This window comes from Dermacentor albipictus, chromosome 7 (assembly GCF_038994185.2).
Source record: "Dermacentor albipictus isolate Rhodes 1998 colony chromosome 7, USDA_Dalb.pri_finalv2, whole genome shotgun sequence".
NCBI classification, from domain to species: Eukaryota; Metazoa; Arthropoda; class Arachnida; order Ixodida; family Ixodidae; genus Dermacentor; species Dermacentor albipictus.
The window spans coordinates 25,874,909-25,887,904 of record NC_091827.1 but is presented as its reverse complement, the minus strand read 5'-3'; the positions used below and the strand labels follow the sequence as shown (position 1 = coordinate 25,887,904).

Sequence of the window (12,996 nt, the reverse complement as noted above, 5' to 3'; positions counted from 1 at the left end):
TCAGTTTGTGCAGAGTTTGCGACAGTCTCTGTTACTCCGATGTAATGTTCTGTCCCACCATACCCAGCCAGATACACACCTACCCCGAATCTGCTGCCCTTTTCTACGATTAACTACGGCAGTTGCAAGAGATGTCTGTGACACAGGAAGGAGGTTGCAACACCGAGTGCTTGACTTGTCGAGCTTTCTCATTTTTTTCAAAAGTGTTTACGTGAACTCAAAAAAGACTGTGAAGAATGCGTTACTTGCACTCTTGTTTTTGCGGCAGCCACGCACTAGCCATTCCCGCTTTTACACACTGCCTCCCCCCTTGCATTTGTCACCGCTTCGAACCTCTGGCTTAATCAAGTTATCCCTGCATTTGGTTTCAGTGTGTTTTGTCATCTTTGCACGTGAAATGTAGCCTCTTGTCTAGTAGTAGTGATTGTTCTTCGTCTGTCTGTTCTGTCCGTATAGTCTGCATTACCAAGTACTGCATAGCCCTGTAGTATCTCGTCCTCTGTTGTGAAGTAACGCAAAGCTCCAAACAAAAATTGTTGCAGGTTTCTCATGAAGAATGTTTCGGTTTGAGAAACATGTGTGTTGGTTCGAGAGATCGCTAGTGGCTACGCTGAAGCCTTTTGTAGCAGTTGCTCTACCTAATGGGCTAAATATGAACTTACTACTGCAAACGTCAAAAGCCACAACCGTCTATTGGACTACGCTTCAGTGAGAGCTTTGGGAACGGCCTGGCACCCTTCCTATCGTCTCTCGTCAGCTGAAGCGCAGCATATCAAAATGTCGCTACTCCAATCGCCAGTCATTTGTGATCATCTTTTTTCTATTGTTACTGTACCCCTGCATTGCTAACTGTAAGGGTGCGTTAATGAGAGACTTAAATAGGGCTACTTTTGATTTTAGCTTCTACAAAAGCATGCTTTTTGCAAGCACGTTTGCAAAAGTTCGTTAGCCTTAGCAGTATTTCGGGTCCGAAATTCTTTGCACTTGCCAGTCATTATAAGCCATGCTCTAGGCATAGTTGACTGGATAAAGTTGGCATGATTCGATGCAAATCTTTCATAGTGTGAAGTGAGCTATTGCTCTATGGTAGAAGTTCCAGTTACGTTTGACTTACCTAGGCAGTGAACCTTCATCCTGAAGTTAGGTGTCTCAAAACAAGCAGCTCACAGTTTAAAAAATTTTGACAAAGCTTAAGCCAAGACTTTGCAGGTTTTCTGAGCCTTTGCCTCAGACGTGTTCATGCTGCTGTTATCCTTGGCTTTTTTGGCCACCCGTCGCTCTGCGATGGAAAACTTTGCATATGAAAGAACATGGTCTTTGAAAGTGAAATTAGACTGAGTGATCTGATGTTTAGAGAGAAAAAGAAAGAAAAATGTTGCTGCAAGACAGGCGATTACGCATGTAGTAAGGCTCTACACGAAATAAAAGAAATTTGTGAGATATTGCAATAATACTTTCAACTGGTTATTGGAGCCATGAGAGGCCAGTTGGCAAAATGGACTGCGACAAATGGTTTTGGTTGGTTGCATGCATTACATTGTCACAGAGACTGTGATTTGTCTGAAGGCATTGTTAAACCAGAACAGCGAATCAAAATTGCTGATTTCTTCACTAAATCAGCAGAAATAATGCATCACCTATGGAAGCATGCTCTTGGGGAGTGGAGATAACTCAATAAATTTAAAGTTTCTTTATAGTGAAGTTTGCTAAATTAGGAGTTCCGAGTATTGTAATTCACTGTTCTACACTGATCTGAGATCTGTGCCATTAAGCATTAGCTTAAAACTGACACCCACCATGATTGCTTAGTGGCTATGGTGTCGGGTTGCTAAGCAGAAGGTCGTGGGATCGAATCCCGGCCACGGTGGCCACATTTTAATTGGGGGCAAAATGCGAAAACACTCGTGTACTTAGATTTAGGTGCACGTTAAAGAACCCCAGGTGGTCCATATTTCCGTAGTTCCTCACTACGGCGTACCTCGTAATCAGATTGTGGTTTTGGCATGCAAGACCCCATAATTTAATAATTTTAACACTGACATTGCTCAGACTGCATTGTACAGTTGTACGATTTGAGCAGCACTGCTTGTGCTTTTTGTCGAGAACGTTTAAAGATTGCTTCAACTCTCGGCGAACAGGCAACCTTTTAGCCGAGGAGGTAGCCAACAAGTCCTCGGTGGATGGCCATTCGCCCCCGAATGTGCACAACGGTTACGGAAGCCGCCCATCGTCCATGATTGGGACGCCACCAACTATAAATCGAACTTCAGCAGACGGCTACAGCTCAAGTGGTCTTGAAGGCAAGTTGGTTCTTTCCAAACATGCAAGAATGATTGCTGTGAAAGCAGTTAATGGTAAAGAAATTCACACACACATTAATTAAGCATCTGTGTCCCAAAGCTGCTCTGTGGTGGCGGGCTTCGAATTACCGTATAACACTGTCACAAAAGTGAACTAAAGTCCTTTGAAGTAAACTCCTTTTGTTTTACGCTGAAAAGCTGAAGGACCCCTTAAAAAAGTTTCACTACTGACACACTAACCAATGCAGCAAAGAGCATGGCACTGCTTCTTTAAACTGAAACTGACAAAACATTATAAATAGACTGTCTGGTCAAATTGTGCCACTGCTAACTATAAAATCATTTTTGCAAGCACTAAAATTATTAGTAAGGCACATTGTGTTTCATCAAGTTTTGTGTTGTCGAAGGGTTGCACACGAGGTTCTCTTTAGGCCCACAAAGGAGTTGAGATATACTTTACTGAAAAGCAGATACTCCCTTGTTGCATGTCAACCCACAGAGACGCGTTCCTGGTATATGTTCCCTAGTCCAGAGGCCTTCGGAAAGGCTGTGCTCGGAAGTGTGTTCAACTGCCTTGGGATGTTTTAAGATACACCTAGATCTAGAAGTGTGCTTGCATTTTTATTCTGCCCCAATTGCAATGCAGGTGCGACGACTGGGAATAGAATTTGTGACAGCGTCCACAGCAGCAGAATGCTGTGGCCACTGAGACACCGTGGCAGGTGCAAGTTGCATGACATGGAAGACAGTTACGCCTTTAATCATTCAACTTGCCATGATAGCTCAGTGGCTGTGGTGTTTTGCTAAGCGTAAGTCATGGAATCGATTCCTGGATATACCGGTCACATCCTGATGGTAATGGAAGGAAAAACAAAGACATCTGTGAATTTAGATTTAGCTGAACTTTAATAAAAAGAGTGGATGGTCATAAATAATCCAGAGCCCTCTACTACATGGCATCTCCCGTAGCATCATGTTAAGGGGCCACTAAAGAGAGACACTAAATTAGTTTGAACCAATAAAGCACTCTTTCAAAACTCTATTTTTGTTAATTCCACAGTAACAGGTCGATTATTATGAGAGAAAACAAAAAGTCAAAGTTCTGTGTATAATTGAATTTCACGCCGAAACTGCAGCACTGCTACGCCATTGTGACATCAAAAATTTTAATGTATCTAATGTTTTTTTATTTAGGCTGTCATACTACAGTATAAGTCCTTGAAACTTGCTAACTTGTGTGTTTGGTTTATTTAGAATACAATACACTCAACCTTCACCAACAAAAATTTTTTAATAGGCCCGAGCCACGACAAAATCCACGACATCATGGCGAGTGGGTGTGGGAACTTCAAGTCAGTGCCGTCACTTGTCTTTTGTCTTGGAATTATTTCTGGCTTATCAAACTTCCCCTTACCAAAACCATGGCATTTTGGTATTGTAGAAGGGTAATTTTACTAATACAGCTCAGATAATTTTTCTCTTCAGTCAGCGTCACAGCCCCGCCTATCAGTCAATCAATAGTGATCATTCTAATGGTCGCTTGCACATTTGAAACCCCCGAGCATCCGTCTTGCTGATGCAGACTCTCCTCCTACCTATGTGGCCCCGCCTCTGCCGAGCCAACCCCCACCGAAGCCGCGTCGGCCGGAGGACTCGGACTCGGACATCGCGGGGACCCTTTCCGACGGTGACCAGGAATGGAGGAGAGGTAAATTGCAGTTTGATGCAGCACCGTCCTCGCCTTCCCACAATCACCATTGCCTTATCGTTCTATTAAAGTGCCGGCATGCTTGTTTTATTTACCGACTGCTATTCCCTCCTGGTCTTTTGCATGCTTTCTATACTGTCTATGTTCAGTGACTACCTAAGAGTTCAGTGCAGTCAAGCGTCACTGTAGCAAAGTTGCATCTGACATGAAAATACCTGTTATGTCCGATATTAGTTACAAGCACTCAGAAAGAGAGAGATACTTTAATAATTACTAGAGAGGTTTGCCTGGCGGCACACCTAACATGCTACTCCAGATGGGTATGATAAAGAATGAAATGGTATGCGCAGTTCACAGCCGAGATATGCAAAACACACAGAACATGCCACAACACTAAACAAACTAAAGGATCTCACAGAGACCAGTGTGTCTGAGCAGGTTCATAAGTCTCTTCGTTGTGCGAGATGCACGGGCAGAATTCGTTCATAGGCATGTAATCATACATTTGCTACAGACATGTCAGTAAAAAATACCTTAGAATTACTTCGGCATAGCATATCACTTGTTATATCCATGTTCAATACATCATGCATATCATTGTTTTGCTCTAAAAGCTCTACTGCGCTTGCATTGAGTGCTTATGTTGCGACGTAGGGGAGATGAGCGAACATAATCGGCTGGCACGGTGCCTATGGAAACAACAGCAAGTAATTAAGCAGAAATTGTGGTAGATCATGGTCTTCAAATTACTTATATTTTGACTATTATTGTGCTCATGACAGGCCCTTCTGTATCGGATTTCTACAGACGTTGGCCTGTACTGATGGCAGATCAATTTACTTGGGATTCTAATGTGTGCATCCACTGCGTGTTTCTAATAAAGGTTATCTAATCTCACAAAAAGATTGTACGATGGCATTTACTAATGGCACAAATAGCAGTGTTAAAAAAAGCCTATACAGCGTTTTCCTTTGACATCTCTATTGGTCAGGAATTGATGTGCTCAACATATAAGGAACACAGGCTACAGATTTGTGTTTGGAAGTCGTGCCTAAACCTATTAGCATTTATTTTCTCTGAAGGGCTCCATATTGAATTTATGCTATTTTAGGAATTGGCAAGTCAGTTCTGCAAAAACTTGCTACTAAGTGTAAGAAATATTGTGCAAAGGACAATGAAATTACAAAGGAAGCCCACACGGGTTTTTCCAAACATTTTGCAGTTTTAGAAATATTTAATCTGGGCATAGAACAGAGCTCATACTGTAGCAATTGCTCCAAATCGCAACCCATCAGTAGGCGTGATAGCTGACTGCTCCTGATGAAAGAATAGGCTGTACACCACTACATTCTGTAGACCTTCACAGTGCTCTCACATTTATAGATGTTCTGTACAGCGGTGTTTAAAGTTGTTTTCTGATTTACTTTACTTAAACACTCATGGTTTTGTTCACACTTTAATGCACATGCAATGTCACCTGTGCAGCAGCGCAGAATTGTGACCAGTTTTCTTTTTAACTCCCTTTCCCACCCAGGTTACAGCAAAAACCGTGGAGAAGACAAAGTACAGTACAGAGAGGTATGCTTTCAGCTCATTGTTGTTCGTATGCTGTCCCTCTGTGTTTCCGGCGACATTTTCAATGTCAAACTGTCGGCATCACCTTGAACGTGGTATCGCAAGACAGGTTTAAGGCAGTGTAAATTAGTCATTTTCTCCCAATTTGGGTTAGCGTGTGCACCCATGAACAAAAGTATGTGGGCCACGTGCTTGCCGAAAAAAAAAAAACTTAATTTATTCGTTATTTAGATGCACAAACTAAAATTGACGAGTCCATTGTAAACTTGCAATGCCAGGTTTGTACTGCAGTTCTGTGTAAAGTAACATGCTTAGGCGAAGAAGAAAACCGTCTTAGTCAAGGACCTCCTGGTCTGTATACTTTTGCTCGGGGGAGTACACGCCATGCGTACTCTTGGCGCTGTCATGCGCACTGTTCTTCGCCCTGTACTGTCAAAGTTCCTGTGCATTTTCTTGTACATAGATCCACTATATACGGAAGCACGTACAACAATTTTCAATTGGAAGTGAGTAAACAGTAAAGGACATTTAAGCAGACAAGGGCGAATATCAATATCTTTTTAAGTACGATATAAATAACACTTTTTATGTGCTATGTAATGACAGAAGCATGCCAATGTTAAGAATGCATGTGAACATCGTTCTATATTAATTGTGACAATATTTAATTATTCAAAAACTATTCGACATGATACGCTTCTAGCACTATCCAATTCCTATTCAATTCAGTATCAGAAATCACTACTTTGCACAACCCTAAAGATGAGACTTTGTCAATGCAAGCCCAGTGACAATTTTGGCTTTGTGCACAGCACAGTTGATTGGGTGCTACATTTCAAGGGCCTCTCCTTAGAACAAACTCCATTTTATTCCATTAAATTTCTGGTCCCCCTTAAGGTTCTACTGTACTTGACCCAGACCGCTCTGACAGGAGGCCCCCCATGAGGTGCATTTGGAATGCTGCGAGAAGACAGGAAAATTCGGGAGGCGACATCAATGTGCCAATCCATGTGCACAATGTTACACCTTCACCTGTGTGCTTGGGTAAAGAAAAGCAGTTTTTACCATGATGTGTGTGAAGAGATCGTTTATTCGTCCACGTACACAGAGATGCTGCCCTCGGCATTTAACCGTGGTACTTAAACAAAAAATTGCATTTCACATTTGGAACATTACACTCGGTAATAATAATCGACTCCAAGAATGCTTACACCCTTAGAGTGTTGGGAGGATATTTACTATCAAAATGCACTAGCGACTCGCTCTAACTGCCGCCTTTTCGCACCGTCTCCACAGACGTACCACCCACGAGGTGACACCCCGTCGGGCGCCACAGTGGCCCGGCACGCGTCACTGCCGGGCAGCGGGAATCCCCCGGCAAACCTAGCCAGCAACTTGCAGCAGTACTCGGCGACCTTGGACCACCGACACCAAAGGGCACCGTCGTCGGAAGGCTCGTCGGAGGGCGACTATGGCGACAAGAAGTCCCGCGACCGCAAGAAGGGTGTTCTTTCCCTCTTCCGGAAGCGCTGAAGCCGGCGCAGTCGTGGCCCCAAACTTTGCTTCGGGCTCGAGACGACGTCTCGGAGTTGTGTTTAAACTGGCACGCAAAAGACGAAAAGCTCATGAAAGGTTTATAGAGTCAAGATCGCCAAAAAAGAAAAGAAAAAGAGAAACAAAACAGACGCCTTGCAGCAAATAAGTCTGTGGGAACTATCTTATGAGACAAGATGCCCAGTCTTGTACCTCTTGATCTTACCACTGTGCAATTTTGACATTTTGTCTACCCTGTGGTGCTAAGGCAGCTTTCAGCTTAAAATTTTGACAGCTATAACTTGGAACAGTTTCTGTCTTCAATGTAATGATTTTATTTTACTTTTAGCTTTCTGGAACCCAGGAACTATGCATTTTAACTTAACACTGCTACAAGTACGTCCGACAAAATAGTGACGCTTTACGTTGTTCGGTCATCAAGCCAGATGCACGTTTATTTTTGCGTTCCTTCGTGCAAGTTCAGTTCTTTTCTTTCCACGTGCCTCCATTCTTTGTTGTTTCACACGCAGCCACGTTCTGCTCGACAGGATGCAAATCACTCTGCGCCATCGTAAACTCGCTCAAAAAGTGTTGACGTGCAGCTTTAGTTGTTAGTCGTACAGAAATGTCTTTTTGTCGTCCTCCAAACATGCGCCGTTTTGCAAACTGACAAGTCATGACGAAGTCCAGGTCTGTGTGTACAAGCACCTTGTGTATAGTTTACCCCCCCCCCCTTTTTTTTCCCGCCACAATAGTTATATATTTTATATATATATGTATATGTATACATACTTATATGTATTATGAAGCTATACTCACAAGAACAGTGCCTTGTTTTTGCACGAGTTGCCACGAATGCACTGACGACACTGTCATTTTGAGTGTAGGGAGGTGTTCCAGAGCTAATAATAAAGGGCAACTAAAAATTTCTGGTGGATACCGTTTACCGGGTCCTCGGAACACAGAAGAACAGTGGTACAAACGTAACACATTGCAGCTGTGTTGTACAAGGCTTTGGGTGTGGATTGATGAGAGTGATGCCAGGGCCAGTTTATATCGCTATGGGTTGGTGCAACTTTTTTTACTACCGCAATTGCTCCGGACTGTGTATAGATAGATGTGTCTGCCTTTTGTTAGAAAGGCCTACGAAAATACTATAGCGCTGAATATACAATGTGCTGTTGTAATGTGAAGAAAATGTTCAGTGAAAGTACGCTGTTTTTTTTTTTTTTTTTTGCTTAGTCTACTCTGGAGGAGTGGACCGTTGCATTGCCTTCGAAGGAGATGAACAATACTGTGCTTTGTAAAGTGTACTTGTCTCGAGTTCTGAAAGTGTGGGACTCTACTTAAAAACGTCGTGGGACTCGAATAGGAAGAAGGCTTCGTGTCTCATGAAAAAATAAAAGCCAAACTTAACATGAAAAACAAAATGTTTCCATTTTTTTCTCTTACTGGAACAAGAAAGTGATGTGTCGTGCTGAAGATTTCAGCGGTCGTTGACTGTAGTTGCACTCGGTGCGGCAGCTTCTGCACAGTTTTCCGCAGTGCAGTCGGAGAGAGCAGCGCACTGTTCCTCCAGAAGTCCGCGCCACACCTGGAAGTGGTGATTGAGGCCAGGTTGAACGTGCAGCTTCCGGAGCGAACCCAAGGCGCCTCGTGACGTGGGGCATCCGTAGAAGACCCGGCGCACTCTCGAGTGGACCAGTGCCATGGCACACCTGAGTAGAGTTCGGAAATGTAAAGCAGGTTTAGAAGTGCACGAATTTGAGAGACACTTTACACTGCGCGCACTGTACAGGCGTGACTTCACAACTGTCGCGGTGTTTCAACCCTCTATAGACGAGCATTGCGTACAGGCAACACACCAGAAAAAAAAAAAAAAAAAATCTTGACGAGTTTCAGCATTAAATTGAGGGTTCGACGGAAGCCCATCTGGTCGGAATGAAGAATGAAGTAATAAAACGAAGGACACCGACCAACAAAAGTGCCAAAAAATGAATAAATCTAAAAGATGTTTCAGCCTCGCTACGGAAGCCTTGTTCACAATGGGATGACGGAAGATTCATGGAACCTTCTGTCATCCCATTGTGAACAAGGCTTCCGTAGCGAAGCCGAAACGTCTTTAAGATTTATTCATTTTTAAGCACTTCTGTTGGTCGTTGTCCTTCGTTTTATTACTTCGAGTTTCAGCATTGCGTACAAAGTTTTTTACAAGGATAAATGCTTTCGGCCAACACTGAACAACAGGCAGCAAGCATCATCTTTTGGTTTAGAGCAGGAACACATGACCAGGAAGAGGTCGAAAATGACTGGCTTTCTTTCGGAAAACTCGATTAGAGGAGACAGACCGATGTAAGATCTCCTGCTGCAGTGAAGTCGCACAGGTGATGTAACGCAAACAAAATGTACGCCTATGATTCACATACGACGAGAGCTGCCTGTACAAATCCCAAATCAAGCCTTAGGTGGGTTGGAGTGAAGCCCACTTCCAGCTTTCTGTCTGGTGTTGCTCCCCTATTGCTCAAAAAGATTCTGCAAAATATTTTTTTCTTTTCGTCGATTATGCTCATTCTCGATGTGTTATGCACATTTAGACATAGTATAAACATTTTTGGGGGGCATTTGTATGTGCCGTCATTAAATGGTAGTGGGCCAGTTGGCATGCCATTTATAATTGCCGATTAAGACAACCTCTAATGTCAGATTCTCAAACCGTCGATTAAGTAAGAAAGACCATTAGATTTGCGTGCAGGAATCAGAATATTTACGCAGCGCTATTTATTATGTGATGCCAGCAATGTTGTATTGACAGAATTTCCATTATCTGTCCCATACTATAGTCATCGTAAGTTAAATTGTGTGGAATAACATTTCAAAGCCGTAGTGGAAGTCTCCGGATTGATTTCGACCACCTGAAATTCTTTAGTGTGCACCCGAGGCACAGTACACAGGCTTTCTTTAATTCTGTCCCTGTTGGAATGCAACCGTCGCGACCTCGGACTCGCCAGAAGAACACCACAGCCACTAAGCTAGCACAGCAGGTAGCCTTGACAGATTTTCCCAAGCATCTTCATAGGAAACTTAAGCAGTATACAGGCGTGCAAGAATGCCAGCAGTCAAACAGCTCCCAACCTGGCATAAACACGTCAGCAATGAGTCAGAAATACGCAAACAGCAGAACAATGAAGACACAGTATAGGTACCTGCAGCGTGTGCCCTCCTTGCTGCATTCTTCAAGCAGCTCCCAAGCATCACTGACCCCTTAAGGGCTCATTCCTTATGAAAAAACTGTACCATTACAGGCCATTTTCTGTCACGCAAACACCGTGATCCCCTACTGCCAATTAGCACACAAAATTACCTCATTAATGAGGGCAGACAACAGAGCAGTCACTGCCATCGATATTGTGGAAAAAAAGCACTCTATGACGGCCTCTGTTCATCACAAGCCCATTTTGGAAGTGTCGAAATACCCACAATGAGGATGACAAGATCGACTTTTCATGAACGAAAAAGAAGTGGAAATCACTCTTGATGAGCCAAAGTCGTCTGGATCACGTGAGGGATTTGACGTGTACTAACAAGCTCATTGCACTTCCCCATCATAATAAGTAATAGGCCCACTCACATTGTGCATGGTTCGTGAGTGATGTAGAAGTCATAGCCAGTGCAAAGGTAAGGTGCCTTTTTGTCGACTTCCAGATCTTGTGGTGCGACTTCACAGAGAATGTCTGCAGAAAAAGAAAGAAGAAAACAAGTCTGAAAGAAGCAAACCTTGTTTAAGTTGATTAAGCAGCTGTAACTTAAGAAATTGGGAATATCCATTTTGCCATGCTGTGCAGTCATTATATGAACTACGGGTACTCGTATCCTGATAACTGAACCCTTTGAAACAGATAAGGAAACCATGTTGCTGGAGTTCATAGGCATCATGTGGTCATGTAGCTGTGTTGATCTGGCCAACTCTGTCTGGCCATATCAACACAGCCCAACCAATTCAGTGAATTGTAAAAGCGTGTGGTCAGGTTTTGCAAGGATGGTTATAAAGGACTGCATTACACATATCTCCGCTATGCAGATGTCCCATAAAAGTTGCCTTGCTGTGTAAGCATATGTACAGATTTTTAAAATGTTTTTTTCTCATTCTCTTTATAGACTGCAGCAATTCACGAAACTTCCCCAAGCTTCCTTGTGCAGGGGCAAGTGCTCATTTGAACTAGTTTGCCGAAAAGGAACCACATCGCCTCTCTTGAAAAGAAATTAGCACACTTAGTCCTTTCTCAATGGCCAAATGCACAACTCACTTTCGGCCATCAGCGGCCATGCTCCTCCACCATGATGCCTAGCAACCATGTCCACTGCAACCATCACAGCATGCTTGACAGGATGACTTTTGTCCCCAGTTGCTATGACTAGCAGTGTCGATGTGTCTGGGTTGACGACAACAACTCCAACACCTGCCTTGACCAAAGAGTGATGAACATTAAGAAGGGTTTTTACTACCGTGGTAGATGGGAAAAGTGAAAGTTGTTACCTGGCCTCTCCGAGCAGCTTCGATAGCCAACATCATGTACCCTTCCATGTCTTCCTTGTCCTTAGCCGTAAAAAAGTCTTCGCCAAGAATCTTAGCAATCCTGCAACAAAACAACATTATGGATGCACCAAGTCCTGCTAGGCAATTGCTATAGCATATGTCATACAGCTTGTCTTCATGAAACTGCGTTGGCCAGAGTGAGTTCGATGCTTCGAACTGGCATCTTGTCAGCGGTGCGTGCTGAGGTACGTCCACTTCTATCACATCCTTGGACAGACCTTTGGTGAGGGATGGGTCGGCATCTAGCACATCTTCGATGGTCTTCACGCTGTCCAAGTCGTAATGTTTCCGTGGGCGAAGTATGATCTGCATTCCTAAGAGTACAGAACAGCGACAGGTACACAGTATGAGCATTGTTATGGTTATGTCAGCATAACTTGACATAACAGCAAACGTAATCAACGAACCTGTTGCTTCGCTGCGCACTCTTTTCAGATGCTGCAGCTCGCCCAAGGGCACCATCTGGGAAAGCCATCTAGTAAAAAATAAATGAAAAAATAACGCAATCTCGAATAAGACTCTACATGGATCATAACGACGCCGCTTCACTCACTTCACGAGCCGTGACGTCTCCTTGCGATCGATGATTTGTCCAACATAGACAGGGACTGCGAAAAGGAAAGTTGAACAATTACATTGGTCGGGCTAGCAGGAACGCGATATGTAGGCTGAGTCAGGACACCAAGATGACTATACCTGTGACAACCTTCCGGAGGTACTCATCTGCCAGTACAGGCCATAGCTGTAATCTTGAGTTTGACAAATTCATCGCCGATGACAGTAGTTTGTCATCTGGCTTTGGCTTCTTCACCAGTTTTTCGTCTCCATCTGTAAGGCGCACAGAAAAAGGTCAGCCGATGAAGTGAGATAGCTCCTTCGCCGTCATGTACTACTGCTAGTAGTAAGTCTGGCCCAAGAGACGATTACAGCGCGCTGCTGGAACACATTATACAGCAGCATTCAGTCTCCAAACTCCGCATATAAACTTATTTTTGCGCGAGAATTACGGGGAATTTTCTATCGCGTAGAGGAAGTCAGAACCGCACCTGCGATAGTTTTTCGCTTTGCAGCAATTGGTCCTGTAGCACGTTCCATGTGTCAGAACAGATCCCAATGACTTAGTCATCACAACAGACAACCCAAAACGTCCGCATAAAATCGCACAAGATCACGATCTGTTCTACATATTGTACACAAAACACGCAGCCCGCGCGCACATGGCTTCCCGTGTGGCTCGGCTCGGCTCCGTCTTCTTTCGACTTATAGCTAGCAAGATAGACCGGATA

General features: G+C 43.7%; 2 protein-coding genes across 4 annotated transcripts in view; one reads left to right on the top strand and one right to left on the bottom strand.

Annotated features, from left to right (window-relative positions):
• The window catches only part of LOC139047758 (spectrin beta chain, non-erythrocytic 1-like), a 242,785-nt gene extending 235,669 nt beyond the window's left edge, over window positions 1-7,116 (top strand). For all 3 annotated transcript variants that reach the window (XM_070521780.1, XM_070521782.1, XM_070521781.1), the window contains 4 exons: window positions 2,139-2,300; window positions 3,883-4,008; window positions 5,543-5,586; window positions 6,880-7,116. In XM_070521780.1, coding sequence (XP_070377881.1) covers window positions 2,139-2,300; window positions 3,883-4,008; window positions 5,543-5,586; window positions 6,880-7,116 — 569 coding nt within the window. The remainder of the gene's footprint in view (window positions 1-2,138; window positions 2,301-3,882; window positions 4,009-5,542; window positions 5,587-6,879) is intronic.
• Window positions 7,046-12,954, bottom strand: LOC135919261 (probable inactive tRNA-specific adenosine deaminase-like protein 3). Its single transcript, XM_065452983.2, has 10 exons — window positions 12,757-12,954; window positions 12,407-12,538; window positions 12,264-12,318; window positions 12,118-12,185; window positions 11,817-12,024; window positions 11,651-11,750; window positions 11,421-11,577; window positions 10,745-10,847; window positions 8,569-8,834; window positions 7,046-7,183 (listed from the first exon to the last, which is right to left on the bottom strand). The coding sequence occupies exons 1-9, from the start codon at window positions 12,803-12,805 to the stop codon at window positions 8,603-8,605; spliced, it is 1,104 nt and encodes a 367-aa protein (XP_065309055.2). The 5' UTR covers window positions 12,806-12,954; the 3' UTR covers window positions 7,046-7,183; window positions 8,569-8,602.
• Between the last annotated feature and the right edge of the window lie 42 nt (window positions 12,955-12,996).